This window comes from Mauremys reevesii, linkage group 1 (genome assembly GCF_016161935.1).
Source record: "Mauremys reevesii isolate NIE-2019 linkage group 1, ASM1616193v1, whole genome shotgun sequence".
Lineage (NCBI taxonomy): Eukaryota > Metazoa > Chordata > Testudines > Geoemydidae > Mauremys > Mauremys reevesii.
Genome location: NC_052623.1, coordinates 44,403,538 through 44,430,244, shown reverse-complemented (window position 1 = coordinate 44,430,244; position 26,707 = coordinate 44,403,538). Strand labels below are relative to the sequence as shown.

The following is a 26,707-nucleotide window of genomic DNA, read 5'->3' as shown; positions in this document are numbered from 1 at the left end:
CTTAAACAAAATTTTTCTTTCTTTGCTTATCTGTGCATTTGAATTAATATTGGTGGAAATATTTTTCCTCTGTGTTCGTGTGTGGTGAAATCAACGTTTACCAATATTTACTGATAAAAATCTAATACTTTCAAGTCTACTTCATCTGTTTGGTCTTAAAAGCTGACCTAATCTAAAATTTGGTGTAATACAACAGGTAATATTTGCTGTTCTGTCTCTAACAATCTGGGTTGGGAGGGAAGGGAATGGCTCCTTTTTAGGAGTAGTAACACCAAAGTAGAATTTATATGCTGCCCAATGTGGTCTCTGCAATGGAGTTAATATTGCCACTCTACATTGAAGTGTTGAATGAAATGGACTGCAAGCTTCTGAGGTGGTCATTTTCCTACTAAACAATACATGCTAGTGCACAAAGGATTACGTTCAGTCTTATAATGGAATATTGACAACTTTTTCCGGAGTGTTTCTTTTAAACTTGGTGGGAGATACTGAAGCGCTAAAAGATCTGTACTTATCTGACATTGTAGTCAAAGTCCCCTCTGTTGTGGAATGAATCCTATTGCCTATTTAACACATGAAATATCCTTACAGTGAGAAAAACACGATGTCACCTGAGTTTTGTTTTGCTTGAAAAATTAAAATGGTCTGCTATTTTTGATAAGAGCATCCATATTTAGAAAAAATAACTTGATTTTAATGGATAACATTTAAAGTGACTTCACAGGAAGTGTTCTGGGACCAAAATTGCAGTGTTGCTTTTTGAATTCCCTTCTTTTCATTTTGATACTCTTGTGATCACTGATCTCAGCTGGGAAGGTGAGTGAATGGTTTTACATGAAGCAAGATTTGCATTCCCTGCCACTGGGTGCTGACGAGGATTACGTGGTTTGCCTTCTGATATAAACCCAATATAAATATTACATTGCTGGCATTCTTGCTTTCTGCCATTGTTATTCAACAGAATATTCCATTTCAAATATATTTCTATTTACAACTTTATGATGATGAATCGTGTAGCATATATAGACTTGCATTTTTTTGGTTCCTTAGGCTACTGAAATTAGAAGGCAAATTTCCTAGGGAAAATATGATTACCTTGTTTTGTCTGTACCTTAACTCTTGCATTCTGATGCTTTTTTAATACTAAAGGAGAGATGACAACTAATGATGATGGAGATGCTTTCATCCCTCATCTCAACAAACTTTTCCACCTACCTCTTAATTTCATGAAGTTTTGTAGCAGTGGACTTCAAAATATTCTTTTAATATTTTTATATTTAAAAAAGATGTGTATATTTTTAAAGTTTGTTAGTGTATTTATTTAGCTCAATGGTACTGATATTCCTGCCCTTAAAGATCTCTTTTTTTGTAATGAATGTAGAGGAATGGCAAGCTGCAAGTAGGTTTTAAGTAGTATCTGAGGGTACACATTTGGTACATGCTACAGGAATTTCTTTTGCATAAAATCTTAAAGGTGGAGAATGCAGAAAATTAAAATATTATGTAGATACAAAAATTTTGAATGCAGGGAATACAATATAATTTCTACAGCGTTGAAATAAGAAAGTCAAAACCTACACGTGACTCTTACAGTTGCCCAGGACTATAACCATAATTGCCAACATACCAAGAAGTTTTCTAGGGACAAATTTTTCAAATAAATCAGGGCCACTGGCGCTTTATAGTTGCATTCCAGCATGTTTTAAATTATTTTCTTAGAAATGTGAGAGAGGCAGGAAAGAATAACCTAACATTTGCAGCTAAATCACTCCAGACCCTTGGTTTAGTTGAAGAGTTGTCCTTTGAAAATTGTGTTGCTCCCTTCTGTCCCCATTATTCATTCTGTGCACTCCATATGACTCCTACTATGCTCCCCATGTTTCAGCCTTCTCTTCCCATGGCTTCTTAATTGTAGTCTTCCTTGGCTCCCAGTGTCCCATAGGATTACACACTCTGTTCCCTCCCAATCTTCTGGTTGCTATTTCAGCTTCTCAGCCCTCTTTTCCCATCTTCTCCCCAATGACTCCTATCCCATGCAGGCCCCTGTGTTGGCAGCTCAGATGTTTTTGCCCATCTTTCCTTCTCAGTATCAGCTGGCTCCACTTTAATTCCCTGCTGTGCACAGCTGAGAGGTGGCTGCAGGAGCTGGAGTGTTTGCTGCTAGCAAAAGGACAAACATCCAGAGAGTGAGAAAAGGGCCCAGTGATCTGGAAATGAACAATTTAGTCCTGCTTTTGTACTGTCATAAGATATTCTGGGACACTATTTATGTGGGATAGATTTTTTGACTCTCGTGGCCAAACCCAGACTGCTGTTTGTAATTCAGTAGGTAGTCTTATTCTGAATAAATGATTTTTAAGGATAGTATAGCTGTTAAGAATTATATCAGTCAAGCAATAGCAGAACAGTTAATATTTAGTGATTTATTTTTTTTTGGTGAAGTTAAATGCCTCCTTTTGGCACATTAATGTGATTTTTTGGTCCTTGTGTTTTATTTGTGAGTACCTCACAAAACAAGTGAAGAAGAGAATGTCCCGGCTCTGAAGAGTATAAAAACTAAAATTTAACAAGACACTAAAAGTTAGTTATAACCAGACACAACTAGGGAAGATGGAAGAAAAGATTTGTTGAAATGGTGGCAAACAAATGGACGTCAATTTGCAGGCAGATTTTGTGGTTCTTTGATCTGCAACCTGAAACATTACCTCTCTCCTTTAAAAGTCAGCGGCAACGCTAAAATGAAAATTGAATAAACCCAGTGGAACCAGTTGAGTACTCTCACTAACCAGTTTTTTTGGGGGGGAAAGGGGAGTTACTTTAAAAAAAACCCACCCTAAACCACTACCTTAAGTGAAATCCTTTAGCATTAACTGCTTTACTGAAGACATGCAGTATTACGTAGCAAGCCAAATAGTGCTTATGTGTTTGAGTGAGGACGAAAAGCTTTTTTAAAAGCATAAATTAAAACATATGTATATGCTAAATGCTTCCTATCTCCAAAAACACCCCCACGCCCACCCCCATACCCTTCAAAACCAAAAACTGGTTGTTTTTGGTTATTCACTGTTTTTGGTGTAGTTCAGTGTTCAGTACCATTGCAGCTTGCTTTAACTAAACATTTGGGCTCTACATTTGGCTCTGGCACAGCACCTTTCATCAGACTTGCTATGTGCAGTGGAGTCTGAGATGCTGTAAATTCTGGTCTTGGGTGCTATGGGAATTGGGAATGCCTCATACTAGATTGTGTGTAGTAATTTACCTAGATGTTGCTCACTTCCAAGTTTGTCTTTAAGGGCAAAATGAAATGGGTTGGGATTGGTAATGAAATGTGGGCCATTTCATCTCTAGGTCACCTGCTTCAGTCTAAGCTGGCACCTGAGTCAGTTGTAACTGAAAGTCTTTTTCTGCTCAGTGTTTTGTGGCCTTTATCTATTGGTCTATGTCTAGTTCCTAACAGGTTACAAAACCAAAAAATATCAATACGATGGGCACAAATTGACATCCGTGCCGGCATTTTGCCAAATTAGACTAAGGATTGAACGGGCATAGAGACTGAACTACTCTCACTCCTTGTGATGATCTTTTCAGCTCAGTAGTGAGGCATATTAACAGAGCAGTTTGGTACTGCTTCTATGGATAAGTGGTTGACAACAGTGTTTCAGGATATGAATTGTCACCTTGTAGGAACACTAATTTTGCCTCTCTCCCTGTCCTTCCCTCCCCCCTCTTCCCCCCTTTAAGATAGGCAGCAGTAATTGCAGGGGAAGGGCCAGGAGGTGCCTTGGGGCTCCAAAATCTGATAGGGTGATAGGGTTATACAGGATAAAGGCTGGAAGATGAATGCAGTGGTAAGGAGAGAAGGGTAATAGCTCCTGCCCTTATGACAAATGCTCATTGACCAGTCTTCCATTCCAGTTACCCAAATATGCCTACATCCTTTAGTGATAAGCATCCTAACTCTTCATCACCTCACTAAATCATGACTCATCCAAAATGAACTGACAAATCCTTGTACTCACATCAGTTTACAGGAGTTGTCCACCCAAACCCTGTACTTTCCAAGTTCAGAACTGCCAATGACAATGTCCTGACCTCAGTTAGAACTCCCGTTTGTACCCTACTCATAACAAGTTCCCACATCTGGACATCATTACAGGAATAGTTGCCCTGTACTATTAAATGTTGGTGATTCCTGCACTAGAGCATCTGAAGTCAGCAACTTTAAGTTCACATTGCAAATGTGGGAGACTGAACAGCTCTCTGATATTAGGATAATGGAGCCTTTAATCTTCGTTACCTGTTGCCAAGACTACTTTAAAAAAAATCAATGCCTAAAGTTAGATTTCTAAATCCTTAATAATTGGTCTGGTTTTCAGAAGGTAAAATACATCCTTGAATATTTATTGACTGTATTTTAAAACGTCAACTACATTTTCCCTTCTGTTTGTATATAACTCTAATTCTCAAGAGTCATGCATATCTACCAAGAATGCATGTTTAAATGTATGGAATCTGCTTTCCTCATGGGGAAAAAAGGCTAGTTGTCTGTCACTAGATTTTGTTTTCTTCTCCTATACATTTGTTGATTGGTTTAATATTTAACTGTGTGTGCTGTTCTTTCAATACTCCTGGGGGAATTCTCCACCAAAAAGTTAAAAATTTTGTGCACAATATTTTAAAATTCTGCATGTTTTATTTGAAAAAATAACAGTATAAACATTCTGGTTTAAATTATTTTGGTAATTTATTTAAACTACAATAGAATGGATGGGGAATGCGAGTGGGGAGCATTGGAGGAAATCCCCAAACCCCCTTGTTAATAGTAATGTAGCTAGGTTTGACCTTTTATTGCTAGTTATTAGTCAACAAATATGCAACCATATGCTCAGTGTTCCATCACAGGCAAGTGAGGGCTGGGGAATCAAACTCATAATTTATATTGGCTACTGACCATCTCCAGAAAGTTCAGTAGCAAACAGTTCCTGGAGCACATTTTGATAGGAAATTTTTTCAGTCCAAAAATTTAGACCAGTTCTAATCACAAAAGCTCCGTAAGCATTTACACCCCTCTGGCAATGTGAAGGAGCCTTAAAACTTTTACACCTGTTTTATGCTCCTGGGGGAATTCCCATTGTTTTTGTGAACAATTCACTAAGCTGGCAGGCTGCTACATTCTGCTCTGCCTGAGGGGACAGAGCCTGCCCCATGCCTACTTCCTCAGAAACACCCTGAAGCCCTGCTCCTCCATACTGAGCATGCTGCAATAGCGAGCCAGACGGACAAAGTCTGTCTGTCTGTCTCTCTCTCTCTCTCACTTGCATAATTGTCCAGTCCCTGCCTTCAGGTGGTGATTTACGTCTCTATCAGCTGCTCCGAGCACCCAAGCCAACCTGTCTGTGCTGCCGGTGAGGGGTGCATGACCACTCTTGCAGCTTCCCTTTGCTTTCTCATCAGAAATCATTGTTCTGCGGGGAAGCAAAGAAATGGGGGGGGGGGGGGGAGATGAATTCTGCACACGCACAGTGAGGCAAAATTCCCCCAGGAGTATTTCAATACTTTTTGTCTTCCCAAAATGTAAATGGCAATGTATAAATCATTTTGACTGCTAGTGATCTATGATAGACAACACACTTGTGTTTTCAGTTAGGTGGTTTTTTTTTCTTTTTTATTGGTACTATCTTTAGTTTTGAATACTAGGAATCTCAGGCTACAAGGCAATCAGACCTCACAGCCTGATTAAAAAATAAAAAACATTTGCTTATTTTTATTAACAGTAGCGCAAACTATTTTAAGAGAATACTCTAAAGCGGTGGTCTAAAAATAGAATTACTTTAGCATCATTAGACCTTTGCTTCTGTTTAATTAAACTTCTCTGTAAGATTTGTATTAGGTTTACGGGAAACTTTTAATAAGACGTATGCACTTTTGTCTTGTTTGTTTATTACCAAATAATCCCAATTCATATCAATTGAAGAATATATTTAAATGTATTTCCTGCATTTTTTCTAAATATGACTAAAGAAATTAAAACTTGAAAAAAAATTGTGCTTTTTTTGTAGTAGATGGGAATGTTAAAATAATCATGATAGGTTGACCATGAAAACTATGTTTACTTTCAGAGAGAACAGGAAATGAGAATGGGTGATATGGGTCCTCGTGGAGCAATAAACATGGGAGGTAGGGATCTGAAGCAAATAGGCTTCTGTAATGTAAGACTACAATTCTTTGGGACTGTACATGTTGTTCATTGGTATTATACAGTAGTGATGAGCTAGTAGTAAGGAAAAAACATTTTAATGATAGGTAATATAAAATTTCATCCATTTTGTTTCCAAATAACTGATTCTTGCAGTAAGTATCTATTTACTGTACTTGCATTTTATTATTTTAGTCTCTGTGTGGAAGAAAAAATTAGATATTTACGAAGTAGGAAAATAGGAGAAGGCACTGAAGATATCATCCTGAAAAATGTTGTTTGATGGAAAACATGAAACAGTTTCTGCTGTTTATAATAAATCTTGTGGAAATTTTTTTTATCTAAAGACAAAAGTTTAATGTATATTTAGTTAAACAGATTTAGAATAATTCCGTTCATGGCTTTATTAGATCACTTTTTGGTGCTATGTTACTTAACAAGAAGTTAAATACTTGTTGGGGACTAAACTTTAATAATTTTATCCCGAGTAATAGCTGCAAATTGTCTTGCATTTTCATTGTTGCCCTCAGTGATATTGTCACTGTTACAAACGTGTTTTTATTAACTGACCGTTCAGGCTACAAATATAAAACTATTTTGTATATATAGCATGGGTAATCAGCACTTATATTTCATACTGAATCAGTCAACGTGGAAATAGTGTTCAGTTAGACTATGCAGAATATCTGCTTTTAAACTACACTAAACTCAAGTAGTATATCTCTTGATCAATCAATTCTATTAAAATATATGAATCATGAATATGTATTTTCACTGAGCTTCATAATCTTTGATTAAAACAAATCTTGAAATAAACTTGAATAGTATTAATTAAGGAATAAAATTGTCATGCCTTTTAAACTTTAAATTATGTCTGATCCGTATATCATTCATCTTATGGCTTTTAATATCTTTTGACACTTGGTAAAGAAACATTCTTTTCATTTTCAAAATAAGCTGTACTTTACATCTTCTCTATAGTGCCTTTTTAAATATAACAAGCTTGAAAAATTAAATTTGACAAGTATACTCTAAATTTGAATCATAGGTTTACATTAATATCTAATCCAGGTTCTAAAAATATTAGTGCCTATTGTCACATACACCAATAGAAAAAAAGATTTACAACTTTAACATAACCTCATTTGCCATTAAAAATGTATCATTCAAGAAAGACAATTCAGAAAAATAATGAGCTAGAAATGTAACATACCTAAAAGACCATTAGTCTTGGATCTAATAGTCAAATCATTGAATATATAATTACATTTAAAACTGAATATTCTTCAGTTTCTTAAATAAGAGCTACAACTTCCCATGGTGTAGCTCATAGACTCTCACAGGTGTGTGCCCATGTAGAAAAGCATAGTCTGTTTTCTTAGTAGCGTTGCAATAGTGATGCTCTGTGCTGAAACCACAGTCCTAGTTGTATATGCACCTACTGAGTCAGCTGTGATACCAGCACTGAGAACTGCCAGTACTATAGGCAGTTTGCTGCTACTGTCCGAAGATGCACGTGTGTTCCTGTTTTGACTCTAGCAGTAGTATTAGCCCCTCTCCTTTTCTTTTTCTGTCTGCTGCTCTGGAATGGCAAGAGTTAGCAGAGGATCAATGGTATGCTCACAAGGATGGATACTCAGAGCAGACTGTTCTTATGGACAGAGATGTCTGCTTCTCTCCATCCCATGAACTAGTCGTGCTCGTGGTTGAGTGAGAAGCTTCTTACGCTCCTCTTATACCCTGCCCTCTAGCGCAGCATCTGTCTGCAGTGGGTCAGGGAGACATCTGCCAAAGTTCACGTGGAGGAACAACCCTTCAGAACTGTGATGAGTTCAAACTTTTCTTTAATTAAAGACTAGTGCCTCTCCTCCAAATCTTCTAACAGAAAGTCCTGTAGCACTTATCCCTAGTAACACAGATCCTTTGCAAAACCTTTCCCTCCAGCAGAACTAATATAAGAGAGTCAAGGTGAGGCTGATTTTAGCACTCCTCTATTATCAGAATCATGGACATATATCTTTGAGGGCAATGATACACTAGTTGATCACTGTGATAACGAGCAGTCAGTGCTAATAGCATAGAGGAAGTGTCATGTACGTATGTATAGTAGTAGCAATATGATAATAGTCCTGAATGATCTATTTACAGTTAATGCATTTATTATAATTTCTTCCTAACATGAAAGGTGATAATCTAATGAAGTATGGGAAGGACTTTACTAGGTATTTCAGTCCATCCAACATGTTTGATCCTTGGATTGTATTCACATACTACAGTGATGGACCTGTAACCCTGGAATTTGGCATATTTTCTTCTGTTTTGTTTGTCAAAGAAAATGGATACATATAGTTGGCTGAACAGGATGGATTGTCCATCTGAACAAATACGGTTTCATTCCCATTCTATTTGGATTTTTTTTACATTACATCTCATATGTCTGATTTACTTACCCAAGTTTTTTCTTCCTTATAATGCAACCTTGCAAATATATACAATTAGTCTTACTGTATCTGCTGATTAATTTAGTTGTTACTGACAAATGAATCATATATGGTAGCTGAATTTTTATTATAGATAAACTTTCTGTCCACCTCAGATTGCTGTTTCTTTTGTTTTTGATTCTACTTTCTTAACTCTTACTGTTCCAACAATGGATCAACAGTTTTAATGCTTTAGTGTTAAATGTTCCATTTGTTTTGTTGTATCTTCTTAATTTCAGAATCTATTGATGTTTATATTAGCGATAAATCTCTTTACAATTCTTTTCTTAACTTTCCACTATCCAGTACTTCTGTAAAAGACCACATTTTAAAAAGAATTGGAAAACCTAGGGTTTCAGTATTGCAATTGATTTGTAATATGGAATAAAGTAAAGTGTTGCCTTTTCCGATGTAAGGTGCTTGAAACCTAAATGGCCAAGTTGTGTAAAAGTTGGCCAGTTGCAAATTGACTTATTTTTCTTGTCTGTTGTAATTGTGTATATTATTCACAAAATATGAATACATTTAGTAAACTTTTGTGCAAAACCAGTAGAAGTACATTTATTTGCATACGTTGAGGTTCTCAAATTAAAGGAAGAAAATGTTTTCGTTCAGAAAGCAAGTTGTAGAATAAAAAACATTTGAGCAATAATTTGAAAATGAAGATCAATTTAAAAGTAGATTGAGATAAATGTACAGTCTCAAAGAATAAAAGCAACTTTTATATTTCAAGTAATGGAAGTCTTGTATAGTTGGTTTCTTAAATATTATAAATTGTTTGTTGCTTATTGTAAAATTCAGATAGGACAGCTCTAAGTATAGATTGTTTTGCATAGATGCGTTTAGCCCAGCACCTGCTGGTAACCAAGGTCCTCCTCCAATGATGGGTATGAATATGAACAACAGAGGAACTTTACCTGGCCCTGCACTGGGTCCTGGTCCTTCCATGGGACCAGAAGGAGCTGCAAATATGGGAACACCAATGATGCCAGATAATGGAGCAGTGGTAATGTATCATTATAAAACTTAATTACTTTGAACAGTTGTCATGTCTCATGGCACATCTTTTGCACCAAAGTTAACTTCACACTAAAGTGACTTTATAGTATCTCACATTTTTAATCTAGTGAAGATACTTACCTGAAAACATTTTTAGGAAGTTTTTTTAAAAAATGTTTTGGGTCTGTTAAAGGCAACTGATAGGTAAATCATTTATATGCTTAAATATTTTTGCACAAGGAGAATCTTTTTCACTTTAAACTCTTTTGAGGATATAAACTAGGAATAGTGAAAATCCAGAATTAATTCCCGCCCCCCCCCTGGAACAGGGATGATTATCTTCAAATGGAAATGTAGCTATTAGTGGACCAGTCTTCTAAGAAGTTGTCTGGTCCTTACTTTAAATGAACCTTAGTCTAAAATTGTCACTTGTAGTAGAACTGTGAATGTAAAATCTATCATGTAAAAATACATTTAATCTAGCAAAATATTAATTCTCTTATAGGGTATCCTGCATGTGTTAAATATACTTAAATCAGTATATTATGTTACCTGTTCTCTATTCTGTTAGTTATTAAACTAAAATGTATTTATTAATTTTACTTTGTTATGAGGTTTATTTTTCAATAACACCAAATACAGTTGTGATTAAAGGTGTACATAGTGTGAAGATATCTTTGTGTAAATACTTTTTAAAATTATTTTAGTATATAAACACATTATTACAAGGGCACTGGTTAAAGCACCCATAAGAGTTATGGCAGTGATTACATATCATTGTAGAATAGTTACACCAGCAAAAATTATGTGGAATAATTGATGTACCAGGCTAGGAAAAGCCCTATTGTCCAGAAGTTCAGGTGACCAAAAACCTGGTCTGGACAGTTGGAATTTACTTACTGAACAACAGAAGAGCTCCTGGCCTGCACTTAAAAGGCATGGTTATCTTAGCTTTGCCCATTAACCCACGCACCCTCTTTTCCTATCTAATATCTTTTGGAGAGAAACAGCCATCTGTTTTTAATAACTTTTTAATATTGCATATTTTCTGTGTTTCTGGGTGAGTGCATGTCTGAGGGGATGTTCTGGTGGCAATATATGAAAAGTAGAACAGGCAGTTTAGAGTATTCCATGATCGCTTTGCTAGAGCATTGAAACGTAGCTGAATTTTTTCTTCCTCTCTATGTCTCCTCAAAGGAAAATTAACTTGAGGAAACAGTATATCACTGTCTCAACAGCTGATTTGGAGAGGTAGATGCTGACAAGAGTGAATGCACCTTCAATACCAGACTCACATTTTTGGCTTAGTGCATAATGTGCACTGAACCTAATCTTTTCTAGTGAGAATGGAGAACCTCTTTCACCTTCAGGACTTTTACTATCAGTGCCCCAAGATAACAGACTGTTGCTGGTAACTACTACACTGATTAAATGGGCCTTTCATGCATTTGCCAAAGTTTTGGCTTCATTGTGCTCACTGAAGTCAGCTTCTCAGAACTGGTTTCTAAAAGAGGGAGAGCAATGGAGAAAAAAAGGTATATTAACTGTTGCAGTGATTCAGCAAAACTGTTGAACACAGAAAAGTCCTTATTCTGCTTGCTCAGCTCACCTCTGGAACACACCCTTAGGATTCCATAATAAAAACTGCTGGATATAATGATGCGTCAGCTTGACCCAGCCTAAAGCTGAAAATTAAAACTGCTGACATTTCGAAGGAAATGGGAGTTTAAAGAGCAGATTAAGTGGATGATTTGCTCATCTGGCCCTCTAATTTTAATAATTCCCGTTTTGGTTTTGCTCAGACATTTGGTTTTTTTTTTTTTTTTTTTGTTAGATGGTGAAAAGAATGTGGCTGGCTAATCCTTGTGTTCTCCTCAAAGGACTGTAATACAGCGTATTTGCTGTTTGGTGGATACAAGAAAACAGAGAATGGGGGATGGAGGGAGGGGAATCCAGTTTTCATTTTCAACTTCAGATGGACATGCACCTAGAATTTTTTTTTTAAGTGCAGGTCATATCAACATCTTGTTATTGATGTAGACATATAACCATAGTTTCATTTAAAATAAAATACCTTACTTTGGCTTCCATAAATGTTGGACATCCATATTTTCTTCATGGACAACCAAATTTAAGATCCAGATTGTCATTGGAGAAATCACTTTAAAATGTCCTAGCTTGGCTCAGACCTTTAACATCGATACTTAATAGTCATAGTTCATTTTTCAGTCTAGAAGTAGAAACCCTAATTAAAAATACCCATCATTAGCTTATAATTATCTGAAAATTAAACCAGCAGTAAGAGTTACGTTATTAGGCGTATGGGAACTTTGCATTAGATAAGCCATTCTTTCATGTCTGGGTATATTCAGTGTTGGCAAATTTGCGTTGATTAGAAACAAGATTTTATTGAAAGTACTGTGTTATATTTTAAAACTAAATACCTGTGTAAATAATTATCTCCCGAAAATTACCGGGGGGGGGGGGAACGGAGCACAGCAGCATTAAGAATTAGGGGCTAGATTTTCAGAAGTGGTTAGCACCCAAAATCTGGCCTCTTCATTTAAGTGTCTAAAGGGGCTGAGCTCGTTTGGAAAGTCTGACCCAGTATGTAACAGTACATATTATATCCACATCATATTTAGATAAACCTTTTAAAATATTAGTGACTAGAGCCCTTATCTTGCAAATGCTTGTGTTTATGTTTAAATTAGAATACTTAGATGTGTAAATATTTGCAGAATTGGGGCCTAAAAGAGGACTTTTAAAGGAGGATTATGGTACCTACATCTGCATTAGTTTATATTTAACTTTAATATGGTTCAGGGAGCTAAATAAAATATCTTACATCTGTATTTCAAGTTGGGCTACATTTAAATCTTCCTGAAGAGATTTAAATGTATAATAGTCTCTGATGGGAGAAGATTTATTCCTTGAGTCAATAATCTTTGGAAACATTGAAGCTACAACTCACAATCTCATTTTTTTCTACTTTGGCAATGCTTCAGTTTCTGAACAAGCTAGTGAATGCAGGAGCATTGAAATATGGGAAGATTCACATAAAATGTTTGCTCCCTGTCTTCTAATAGACTAAAAAAATATGTTTACTGTTACATGGAGGATAAGTACGGCTTTGTGGAGAGGCAAGCTTTAGAGTGTAAATTTAAATTATATATTCAATAGAAGTGGTTGCTGATACAGTCTGAGTGGGACGCAGCTCTTTAGTATTATATGTTTAATGTACCTTTGTCTTAATTTTACAAAGTTGGAGCATAGCATTTAATAAGCTTTTATTTTCAGCTCCTTTTTGAATAATAACTAATTTAATTGCTCCTTTCTTCCTTCTATGTATGCTCCTGATTCTGCTGGACTATCTGCCGAACTTCATGACAACACCACTTGGGGTTTTGCCATTTTTGTTATAATTTACATTTGGCGCATTCCAAATGGACTTAATATTCATTGTATGTTGTTAGCATAATGAGAGATTCCCACAAGGAGGCCCATCACAGATGGGTTCACCTCTGGTTAGTAGAACAGGCTCCGAAACGCCTCAGCCGCCAATGAGTGGTGTAGGTGCCGTGAGTGGTGGACCTGGTGGCTTTGGTAGAGGAAATCCAGGGGGCAACTTTGAAGGACCTAACAAACGTCGCAGATATTAAAACTTTCTTTCATTCCTTACTGTTTAGAAAATTCAGTACAAATATCTGGTGGTATGCCTTTATAATTTTTAGCTGTTATCTGGAAAGCAGTTTTATTGTTAATGTAGTCTTTAAAACAATTTCTTTTGTAATTCCTAAACTTTTTTGTATTCCATCTTAGGCTTTGTAGTGTAGAGCAGAAATGATGCGCATCATTATGTAAGTCAGCTGTGTTTGTGACTTCCACAAAATATCAATGTGTGACCATGCTGTAAAACTTGTGCAGTTATTTGATCACAATAAAATATAAAACAAATTACTTAAAAGGATTTTGGAAATGTTATTACAAATACTGATGGGGAATTTTAAGTTTAATTATAAACAGCTTCATTTTCATTCATCTTATTACTTAGGAATTCCCACCTTAAGTGTGAAGAAAATTCCATACTTAATCAACTGTAAATGTGTGGAAATAGAACTGTAAGTTTCAATACATGTTATGAATACGTGTTATAACAAGTGATTGAAGCTAATGCAACTTTTGAATGGTATCCCGTTATATATAAACCCTTAATAATCTGTAAAAAAATACTATTAGCCTATTTCTCACCTTCCTGTATGAATTTAGTCACAATAGAATTGTCAACAAAATATGTTGTGTTGAATTTTTCAAATAAATATTTTGAACCTTGGAAAATAACTTCCATCAAAAGGTAAATCTTCACCTGTGCTTATTCATTCATAAAATGCAACAAATGGTATTAAGGATACTTAACACAAAATAAGGTTTTATAAAAATTAAGTTGTAATTTCTGTGCATTTGTGAAATATGGTGAGCATTAGTGAATAGTGTTAAAGTATCCTGTTATAACAGATAATGGTACATTATTTACGCCTAGTTTATTTAAGGCCTTTTACCAAGTTACACACTGGACAAATGTGTTTCCCCTTCTATCAGCTGGTCCGTATAGCAAATAAGAATCTTCTCTCAATGGCTTGTAAGAAGACGCTATCAGTATCAGTGACTTTCCCATGTTTATTTCAGAGGGGAAAATCATCTTTGTTTTTCCAATGTATTATTGCAATTACTGGTATATGCCTCCAGTGGAGTATCAAGTATTTTTTATTTAGAAATAACAATCTTAATGCCAGTTATTCTAGATTTTGAAATGAATAATTACAATTTGATCATTTAATTAAATTTATTCTGGATTAAAATGATTTATCGAAGTGTAAGACTTAAAACCCACACTTCCAGCACAAATACCCAAGAGCAAGTAATGTGGCAGAATTATTGGGAAAGTCTGTTATGATAAACAACTGGAACAACCTATTAGATTATCTAGTCCTCTGTAAAGGCAAGTGAGTCTAAATCTTGGCTGCCTTGCACTTTTTTGTCACTTTCACCTGTGCAAAATGGGTATAAAATCCTACCATTTTGATTTGGGATGATTTGCACCCATTTGCACAGGTAGAACTGACTACATGGGGATTTGTGTACACACAAGTTGCACTGGTTTAAAAGTATGGTGTTACACAGATTAAGTTAAACGCTTTTAATTCAACATCATGCCTTTTAGATAAATCAGTGCAACTTGTGTGTGTAGACTAGGCCAAGAGTACAGGGCTGCTGACAATTGGGCCCGAAGGCTCTATGTCATGTAAACTTTCGATATAGAGGTGTGGTGATTTTGTTGAATTTCTTTGTAAATAAATGGATAACCATTAAAATTAGAAGTAGAGCTGGGAATTGAAAAATACTTTTATGCACACCGTGTTACTGAGTTGCTTAAGGGAGATATTAACTGAATGCCACAAACATAACACAAAAATCAAGAATACCGCTCAGCAAATTTACAGCGATGTAATTTATGACTGGTATAGCTAAATCCATTGGCAGCTTCTTTTCTCTTAGGCTAGTGCTCTATTTTGTCTAACAGCACAAATTTAATTCAATTTCTTACAGTTTCGTATGCAATACGATTAGTTTGGTTAAAAGTTGGGTATATTTTTATTGCATGCTACAAATTGCAAAAAGAATACCCATTCTTAAAAGTAAGCTGCACCCAGTTTACTGAGCATATTATCCTTAAACTTAACGTGGTAAGAAACATTACTACTTGTCCTTAAATTAAGTGTAAAAGCTTTCCTAGTTGGCACTCATTCATGACGGAAAATGGCATTTATAACAATGCTATTGTAGGGGACCAGTGTTGGAGATTAACTTTATCCCATCCTTTCAGGCTGTATTAGTTGAAGATTGCAAATTTTGCCTAAAGAATAAGAAATATATTATTTTTACATTTAATCTGGCCAATGATAAATATTTTTCAAGTGAGTGTTTAAATTTATAATTTGAATGAGAGGCACAATAAGATCTTCATCAATTGATAAAGATCCAAGAGGTTTTTTTTGGTTGTTTTTTCCTCCAGTAGGGGGTTTCATTATGAGTGTCCTGGCCAAATCCTTATGTATTATTCAGGCTCTTGTATGGCCATTGTAACTGTAGTATATCTGAACATCTTCCAGAAGCACATTAAGCAGTGTAACAATCTGTCATGTGGTTCTTTCTTTTTTCTTCCTCCACAAGGAGAAATTGTCTTTTTTCAGTATGTGGTGTTACACCGATTGCACTGTCTTTATTAGCAAAAGTTAGGTCAAAGTAGAACAGCTTGCACTTAGAAATGAGGTTTATGGTACATTTCAATTCCTGTGGGAGTTAGTTCCAGTGTCTTGAACTGGTCCCCCCAAAAAAGTCTCCTGCCTACTTTTGTGGTGGGTAGTTCCGTGGTGCCTGAGGAGTAGAGCTGTTGTCTGCTGTATGTGTGCCCGAACAGTAGTGATCTTACATGAACTTTTAGGTATCCTGGGCCAAAACCATTGACTGCCTTAAAAATAACATAGATCTTGAATTTGACACATTATTCTATGAAAAGCCATCTTAGAGAATAGAACACAGGTTTGAAGTGTGCGCGGTACCTGGGTTGTTGAGACAGGCTGACGCATTCTGTGCCAGCTGGAGTTTCTTGAATGCTGACTGCTTCATGCCCAGGAAGGGATCATTCTGTAGTCCTTTGGGAAGATGATAAAAACAGGTATAACTAAGGCCAGCTGTAAAGTGGGGTTCCTAAACTATTTGTTTAAAATGGTAAGTAGAGACGGCTAAGGCTGCTGGTGTGTTGACTGCCTATCCTGCTTATCAGTGTTGTCTCATTGTTTCCTTTTACTACCCTGTCTGTCTATCCGTCTGTCGTCTCTTGTTTTATACTTAGATTGTAAGCTTTTGGAGGCAGGGACTGTCATTTTGTTCTGTGCTTTTGCAACACGACGGGGTCCTGCTTCATGACTATGGCTCCTAGGCTCTACGGTAATATAAGCAATAAATGGTAGTAACGTATTTTTATTCTGTAAAGGAAATTAGAAGTTATGTAATTCATATAATAGTTGTCTACTGTAATGCCCTTGAGGAATCAGAAAGATGTTCCTTAAATTTCTTCCCACAGTGACTTAATTTTTGTGTGGGACAGTTCATCTTCCTGTAGTGTTGTCCAGAGGTTTGGACGGCATTAACATTCTATTTAAACAAGTCACAAAACTTGGGAGAAACTATCACACTTTTCATTTTGATAGAATACAACAAACTTGAGAGATTTTGGAGTCATTGAAAGCTATTCTCTGTACTATTTTGCTGAAAACTGTTAGTAATATTTAATTTGCTGCTCTGGAAAGAAAAGGAAAGATAGCATCCATGCAGAAGAGGGCACAATACATATGTACAGGATTTGGAAGAAATATGTCAATTATTCTTACTGTAACACAATATTTTCCCAGCTATCACAGGCCTTGATGCATGACAATGTGTGGCATGCAGATGCCACATTTGAGTCTCAGTTACTTTGGTTTAAGGAGGGCTATCTGGCATACATATCGTGACTTTGATTTTTCACTTTTGAGTTCATTACTATTTAGTACCTACCTGCCCAGCTTTCTGGTTCTTAGAAAAAATACTTTTTTTATTTGGAAATTAATTTTTGTGATTCAGATCCACTAGACTGGATTTCTCACAAAATAAAATATTTAGAAGAACATCCTGAAGACCTGTCCAGATGAGTGAAAGTTCCGGAACCTATCATGCTTTTTTAGTGGCTACATGTCTTTCAGACAGAAGAGATCCAGTCGGACATAGAGATGCAATAAAAGTTCAAACCAAATTTTCTAAATGACTGACCTTTTTCTGCTTCTCTTATTTACCATTTTGAATATTGTACTAATAAGAATATTGTACTAAGAACGTGTCCTCCTGAATATAATACAAGCTTTGTAATAAGATCATATTTTGAATTTCTATTCAAATTACTTGAAGTTTTTACATAGTTCACTGACATAATTACTTAACTCATTATAACATATACTCTCTTGTTTCAGCCCTACTCTTAAAGATATTTTTCAGTATACTTCACTGTTGCCCCTTACCTCATCTTCACTTTTATTTCTTAATCATCTTCCTGGCTTGAAAAAATAGAACCATTTTAACTGGCCTTTCAGTTGGTTTCAAATAGTTTTTGTGAAGCACTACTTTCTTAAATAATTCTTGTATTCTAACTGGAAATAACCTCAGGAGTTATGAAAGAGACAGCAGTAACTTTGTGTGATAGAAAGTAGGAAGTCCATTGTTAAGACGTGCTCCATACTTGCAAAAATAATGCACTTTTTTAGAAGAGGTATGCTCATCTGACTCCTGCTACATAATGCAAGAGCTAGGTAAGATGTGATAATATTACTGTGATTTGCCTGTGATGGGGAATGGGAAAATGTTATGTAATGAGCAGGTTGTAGGAAAGCAACTTTTTGATACGACTGTTTAATCTACTATGTATATATCATGTTTATACAACAAGGAGAATGAAAATTCCTTTGAAATCCTGTTTTCACATTTTAAACAAATTGTGAAGTAAGCTTCTGAGTCACAAAGTGAAGTAAGTGTCTTGTATCTTCTTTCTAGGCTACCAACTGTCATATGTTACCTTTTATAGCAAATGTCTCAGAGTTTTCATTATTTAGACTCAATAATTTTTACTAAAATCCATTTGAAATATGTACAAATGTAACAGTAAGAGAATTGCATAAAGAAACTTGCAGTATTATTTGATCTTGTCTATAACTTGTATTGACTGTGTAATTTTGATTCCTGTAACTCTCAACATAAATGATAGACTTTATATCTTTTATGGATTTTTTTAATAATAGGGAATGTCTTCATATCAGCACAAGGCATTGGTGAGAAGAATTAAAGCATAAGTTTATCCATAGATTTTTTCATAAAACATCTATCATCTTAAAAGCCTCACTTCAGCAATATAAATTTCAGAGCTTCATTTCACTTCTGTGACAATCCATGAGATGTGATACTTTTACCATGATTAATCAATCCATTATGAACTTTTAACTAGTAAAACTTCTATTGTAACTTTCTTAAATATAATAAACTGAATTTTGTCATAAACAATACTTATGAATACATTCTGAACATACAGAAAGAAACCTTTAATATAGATGCATCTTTTATCTGCATTTTCAGGAGGATAGATTTAGTATGTCTTTTCCATCTTAAATGTACTTTTATCTACAGTAAAAGGTAAATTCAGATTTAAAGTTTATATTTTAAAGCATTTTTTATGTTCCTGTTTTATAGAATGGTTCTACATTTAAGTCATGCAGCATTAAACAGCTGGTTGACATGGTGAAAAATCCCTTTGTCTTTTGTGCTGTCCCATTAATTGGAACAAAATGCTGCTGTAATCTCTAGTATTAATCAGAATAAACATAACCTTGGTATTTCATGCACACACATCTGAGAGTTAATATATTTTTGACTTCCTTTACTGGTGCGAAGTGAATTTATTGATCTAAAAACTTCTAATTGTGCCTAATTATTTTAGTGCTTTCATATCTAACTCTTGTAGATCTGACCACTGTCAGAAGACAGGATACTGGGTTAGATGGACCATTGGTCTGACTCCGTATGGATGTTCTTGTGTAGTACATTGCTGTGCCATTTGATTCCTTCGTTGACTGAGAGTACTTATTTCTGCTATCCTGCTGGATGTGGGGCATAAGTGTTTAATGTAATGAAAAATGATTGAATATCTTGAGAATAACATACGCACAAACAGTTCGTCAGTGTGTAAACTGCAAAAAGTGAAAAATAAACAAACATGCAATGAAAATAAACCAGGACTGTGGTTTAATTTTGTATTTATATTAAGTATGCCACCATATACTTTTTGAAGTTTGTCATACATGAAAGTTTATAGGGGAAAAAGTTGAACCAATTACTGTCAGGGATACTTTTCCTGTTAGTGTCTAAAATACTTGGTTACATTTAAAAAAAAGTTCTTACACATCACTCTTAAGGGACTGGTGTGTCAGACTCAGTTTCATGACTGAATGTTTTTTGCCCATAAGAGTAACAAAAGATTCAAAAAATGTAATTTGAACCCTCTCACTGTCATGTCCAAACAGTATGGAATATAAGACTATCCCTACTGACCTTATAGTAGAAAAAATGTGAACAGAATGGGGTACAAGAATATAACTTTGCAGTTAACAGTTTTTAAATCTGGATACTGAATAGAGCTGGGGTGTTTTGGGGCCCGAGTCTGCAAATGCCCAAGCCCCACTCTTCAGCCTATAAATTCTAATCATATGGTTAACGGGGAAACTACAATATTATTTCAAATGAGGATGTTTGAAAGAGGCAAACTAAAGATAAGTAAAAGTTCTGCTGTCTGCATACCCATACATGTTTACCAGTTAACCTAGGTAGCAGAGAAAATGTGTTATCAATAGTTTGAGCCATAGGTGATTTTAAAAAGATAACTTATTTTAGAATGAAAATGTATATCTGTGGCTAATTATCCTTACTCATGTTGGGCTCTTGGTTTTCTTAGTATCCATACTGGCTACATTAATTCTTTGATTAGTGAATATTAATACTTCCTCTGGGGTTAAAAAGATATGTTTGACTGGCATATTTTAATCAGATTGTTGGATCTTGATGATCCAATAGTCCATATGATTATTGTTTTACAGTTTTTCTATTTTGATATTTCCCAGGGAGTTAAATCAGACATTTTACTTACAAACATTTCAAATGTCTATAACCGCCCTCCCCAGCATCATCTGCGCCTGCCATCCATGTTGTTACTTCCCTCCTCTTTTTCTTTAGTACTTCATATTTTTAAAGAAGATATTCTCTGGCTGGAATTGTGCTTCTGGCAAGCCTAGATATTTGTCTAGCATAAAATTGAAAGAGTTCCATGTAAACCAGCTACTGTCAAAATGTAGTTCCAATACAGTCCCAAACATAAGTGGCCTCATAAACTGCTAGTACATGCAGTTCATGTAAAGATTTTTCTGTTAATTAGAAATGATTAAGCAACATGGACATCTAAAATCTAAATATTCATAGATCAACCTAGATAGCATGAGTGAGCTGCTTGTCAGCTATTATTTTTATTTGTGGGTAGATCGTCCATCTGTTTGACTGAAACTGTAAGAAAGCTGTTTTCAGTCATAGGTAAGAAGCTTTTTGCCTGTAAGTGTCCTCTGTCCACAGTAAATAAATATTTCATTAGTAACTGCCAACTTTGTGTGTTAATCTTTTTCTGGTTCAGCACCTATTATTCAATAGGAACTATGAAAATAAATATTCATTGCTATCATGTCCTGTTTAAGTGTCTTTTCAGTACTATCAGACAAATACTTGGCTTAGAAATGAATGGATGACAAATGAGTTGGGAGCTTTAGTCCCATGCTTCATCTTCAAATGTCCACATTATAGAAAAATCATAAGTGGTACTGTTAATGTCAGTCTCAGCAGAGGTCAAGAATTAAAGGTTTGGAGAGTTAATTAACTTAACCTATAAATGGTCCTTCCAGAATTTGCTTGTGTGCTAGCTGTGGGAGCTTGCCTATTCACTGCCTGCACTTTTTTATTCTATTGGGGAGGAAGCTTTGATATTCAAAGTTCGCAATTTATTACTTGTCAAGTATTCTAAAATTCATGTGAAATAATTTTTTGTGTAAGAAATATAGTATTGTTTACAAATGAATGATTCATAGACTCCAGGCCAGAAGGAACCATTGTGATCATCTAGTATGACACGATATGTATGTAATCACTTAAGGGGATAAAGTATATAACAGGTAAGATACAGTTTTAATCAGTTTGAAGCAAAAACATTTAAAGGAAAAGTTACAAAAAGAGAACTGAGTATAATATGAAGCAATAGTTTTATGTCCTCTATTTTTGATGCTATTTAGACTTCAGACTCCTAGAATTTACTGCATTATCAGTAACTGTTCTGCATCTGAACTTGTTTGGAATAACCAGTGCTGTTCCAGGTAGTACAAAGAATAATATTTTTGATTTAGTGTTGGGGAATGTGATTTTCACTTTTCAAAGTACAGTATTTAGAGATCAGAAATCTAATTTATAAGAGAATTACAACGGTATATCAACTTGTAAATTATTGCAATAATCACATTAACAAATATTTATAATTTAAGTATTTTGATTTACGGTAATGAAAGTGATATACAATTTAACTTCGTATTGGCTTGAGCTGTGAATATTCTTGTAGAACCTTTATAATGTCAGTTTACTGTTGCCATGTTATGTCCCTCTATTGTCTCTGATTTTATGTTTACATTTTTGCATTAATACAATTTCAGCACAATTAACCTGATATACACTGTGTCCAGTGTACATACATCCTACTCACCCGTAGTTTTGAATGCTAATACACCAGTGTGGGATCAGGTTGTTAGAGCATTTATTTCAACCCTCTGACTAGGACTTACTGTACTAGTAATGAGGTTTTTATTGCTAAACTTGCTTTCCTTTTTCCTTTGAACAATGTACGTTTTGTGGCTGTTGAATCTATTGCACATGAGGATGGATAAAACATTGATTTAAAAAATCAGATTTGTATTTAAATTGGATTTTTTAAAACTAAATTTATACAGATTTTTTTAAAAACCTATTTAAAATTAAATTTAAAGTTGACAACTTATGTTAAGGCTTAAACTTCTTATAATTTGGTAAAATCATTTTAAATTGAATACCAAAAATAATATTAAGCAGCACGTTTGCTACCAGGCTTTAAAGAAAGACCACTGAACTCATTGCCTAAGCATCTGGAAACAGAGTTTTTCAAGTGCTAAACTAACTTTTGATAGCTGTAGCTTCTTCTGTAGAATATTTTCTTCATTTATTCAATTAGTTCAGTTCAATGACTAGTTAATTCAAAGCTAAGAAATGAGGTGGGAGTTGAAAAAAGAAGGAAAGCTTGTTTTCAACTTCCAATCTCTGAATAAAAATTAGGTGTGAAAGGATGAGATCTAGTACTAAAATCTTGGACATGGTGACCCGAAACAATCAGTTCAGTTCACTAACTAGGGACAAGATTTCCTTTTTTAATCATTTAGTTTTAAAAGCACACCATGATATGATAAACTTTCTGAAACTTTTTTCTTATGTAAGTAGCACATTTAAAGTAGCTTTATATAACTAGTTAATCACAATTAAAATGCTGTTTTTATGCATTTTTTATTTGAATTTCTATCCAAATAGACTGGCACAAAACAAGGTTAAAAATTAATCTACAAAATAAGTGCACCATTCATCATTTTTCATCACAATAAAAATTAAAAATCAGAATAAATGTATGTTAAGATGTACAATTGCTTAAATAATATATATAGATAGTGTACTCTTCTGGTTAGCAAAAAGAAGCACTAACTGTAGTGTAAAAGCAATATTTAATAGCAAATAAACATATTTTAATGGTCCCTAACCAGGGAGACGGAACCTTTCTTTAGGAAAATAACTAAACGTACCAGTGCAAAAGATGATCTAAATCAATGATTTTATACTGTAATTTGGGGAATTCAGATATATAATCACAAACTACAGTTTGAGTGCAGTCACTTTCACCTTTTAGAAGTGAGAAAATAATTGAAGATGCTGTGTGGACTAGGATGATCTACTGCATAAAACTAGTCTATATGAAATATATTTGGGGGGGAATAATAAACTTTCATAGTTTGATGGGTTTATGAGACGCCATATGCCATAGTACTTGGCTCTTTCATTTTGTTTTATTGGGAAATGCCACTTTATATTGCAATGGGATTATTCATTATAAAAAGAGTTGACCAACTGGTGTACCAAGAGAGTTGAAATCAAGAGGTCCAGTGACCATCCTTAAGTCTGAAAATGAACCTGTGGGGTAAAATTGCAACTAATTATGCCAACATCTCAGGCAGTACAATGTCATCTATAGTAATAAAAGCATGCTTTGAGATGGGGTGGTAAAGCATAGCAATGTCAGAAATCAGAAAACAATTGAATTTAAGTGATGTTTGCACTTACTGAATATTGTGATTCATTTATATTCACTGTTTCTAGTCTCAGATTAAATAACAGATTTTAAGAATAGATGAGGATTGTTTGTATTTTTTTTCCCCTCACAGCATCATTATGGAGCAGAGCTAAGGTTGTGTGGGTGCCTTAACTGTGCAATTGTGTGCTTTAATAAGTTGGATTTCTTTAAAGTTTAATCTTAACTCTCAGTTTTCAGGGTTTGTAACTTGCTTTGGGATAATTACAGCACTCTTGTAATGCTTTTATCCTTAAATTACTGATATGTGATCATAATCTTAGGCCCCAATCCTGTAAACACTTAGACTATGCTCAACTTTTCTATAGTAGGAAAGTTTTGCATATGTGTGTTTGCAGAATCAGTGTCTTAATGTAGATCTTACATCTGGGAGTAATTATATATTCTCATATATAATTTGTTTCTAGGCCTCGGAAGGAAGGAAGAATTATAACAAATACATTTAATGAACCTGAATATTACTTAAAAAGCTTTTTCATAACATCTCTCTAAAAATTGGATATTTTGGGGAGTTTCTAAGGCAACAGAATCAAGTGGTGTATCCCATTTGAAAGTTGGTATCTTTCTTTTCCCATTGATACTACGTTTTTGTGACACATCAGAGCCTTAAATCTTTTACTGGTCTGGCATTGAATATAGAGTGTCTTGAGCCTTAAATCTGTATAACAGGATGGTGGGGAGGGAGACTTCCATATTTTGGGGGAAGGACACAATTTTTTTGGAAAGCTGGCTTCAAAAATAAAAATGCTATCTGTTATGCAGAAAGGCAACATGGCCTAATAGATACAGCGTGGGACTCAGGAGACCTGGGTTTTGTTATCAGCTCAGCCACTGGCTTGCTAATCACCTAAGGCAAGTCATTTCCTGTCTTCGTGCCTCCGTTTTCCTATTTGTAAAATGGGGATAATGATACTGTGACCTTATCTGCAAAGCGCTCTGAGATCTACTGATGAAAAGCACTATATAAGGACTAGGTTGTTGTTTATTATATAATTCAGAGGGTTGGAATAGTAAACAGGCAGAAGTTAATTAGTGGGCAGCTGAAGAAGAGGAGGTCAAAGAGCATGGTAAATACAGTTTTATCATATGATCCTGCAGGATATCACCCCCATCTATGTATTCTTTGTGTGTATCTGTGTTATACCTTGTGTGAGTATATGTATATTTTATTTTAACCTGTTAATTGAGGTTAAAAAGAGGGGTTGTGAGAGGCTTTGGTGTGCTGTAATCCCTAAAAGTCTATGCTTTAACTTCATTTTAAGGGTTCTGAACTATAATTATGCTTATGAGCTCCCAAATTTATGTTTGAATGCACAAGAATTGAGCTACAGAATATAAAATGACAATTCTAATTAGAAGTGTTAGTTGATATCTCTTCACTGCCTCATAGGATACTTAGAGATTCATGTGTAAAAAGCACCATTGAGAGATTAGATTTGACTATCATTTTTTCAATCTCTATCTCCCCCTCATTCCCTTAAAAAATTGGAAGTCAAAAATTAAAAAATCAAGCAAGCAAACAAAAAAAAACCACCCCAGACTAAGCTGATCCATCTTTTATACACTTCATCTGTGTAAAATTCTTCAAAATTTTAGAATGTTTATTTACATGTGCATTTAATGTACACAGAATAAATAAACATACATATACTGTATGCTACGGTGATTGGCTCTTTTAGGCTTTAATTAAGCCATTCTTCAGCTATGAAGAAGGAAACTAGTTATTTAAAGGGTATTACTCATTACAGGGCAAAATGGGGCAACTCTAGAGATTTCTCAGATCATCTTCTCACTGAAATTTGTTTTGGCAACAAACAGACCTATCTAGGTGAACATTTCATGAACACTTGAAAAGAGAGTCAACTTATTTTTCATAATTCTAATGAATTTTTACTTTATTTTAATATTACATGGTGCTGAAACATTGCATAAACCACAAGTTGTATACTTAATAAAAGTTATGTTGGTTTCCTGGTTTGACAAATGATGAGGATTATAATTAGTAAACCAAATACCTAGCAAATAAGAGTCAAATTGGTCACAAAACTACTAGTACGGTATGACCATTGCCAGTGCTTCTGATGCTTTTGTAATCTTGTGATGTTAACACTACTACTTTCTTCTTTCTTCATGGATGATAGTAAAATGGGTAAAGATTGGTGACATATAAGGGGGAGATGAAGAGACAGCCTGGGACCATGCTGTAAGTCAAAGGGCTGAGATCAGAACATGTGAAATTGGACATGTCTGTTCTATAGAAAAGGCCAATGTTAATACCATTTTAGAGAACTCTTCACTTCTTTATAGAAACAGACACTGCACAGCCCTGTTACCATTGTGCTGTTCTGACCAGCAGAAGTGCTCCTTGGAATTCTACCCACCTCTGCAATAGCGTTGATACCATGGTAGAAGCTGTAATTGGTGACTTCCAAAACTAAAAGAAGAAATACAGTTATAAAATTGCTTTGGCAGAAAAATGCCTCCTTCAGAGTTATAGGTATGGAAAAACTAAGGTATACTCTTAATTCTCCCATTCCTATAAACCTTGGTTTCTGCCAGTGACTAGTAATGTGACATTCTCAGTAAGGGATAGACTCAGTTAAATAGGAAATATAAATTGAACTGATTACCACATCCCAATTATACAAAAATGTAGATAAATGGAATGTGGCAACAGAGAGCTCTCATGGGTTTAAAATTCCTTTATAAATTATTTCAAGGCAAAAGCCATTAAGCTAGTATTACCAATTTTATCAACTCTTTAAGTTTTAAAAACACCTTATACAAGTAAAGAAATGGAGCCAGACTGGATGAATGTTCCTCACTAGATACATCTCTCAAGTCTTCCAATAAAGTGAGGTCAGAGTTAGGATTAAAACAATCCTTGCCTTTCATTCTCCAAGATACAATCCTAGACTGTGTTTT

General features: G+C 34.9%; 1 protein-coding gene across 2 annotated transcripts in view; it reads left to right on the top strand.

Moving 5' to 3' along the window:
- Positions 1-26,707, top strand: part of PSPC1 (paraspeckle component 1) — a 104,861-nt gene that overhangs the window by 45,570 nt on the left and 32,584 nt on the right. The window contains exons 7-9 of one of the 2 annotated variants that reach the window (XM_039520933.1): positions 6,120-6,177; positions 9,513-9,682; positions 13,152-13,963. The exons of the other annotated variant lie outside the window; for it this stretch is intronic. Of the exons in view, the coding sequence (XP_039376867.1) occupies positions 6,120-6,177; positions 9,513-9,682; positions 13,152-13,337 (414 nt within the window). The 3' untranslated portion in view covers positions 13,338-13,963. Of the gene's footprint in view, positions 1-6,119; positions 6,178-9,512; positions 9,683-13,151; positions 13,964-26,707 lie in introns of those variants that run through there. 2 annotated transcript variants of the gene reach the window in all.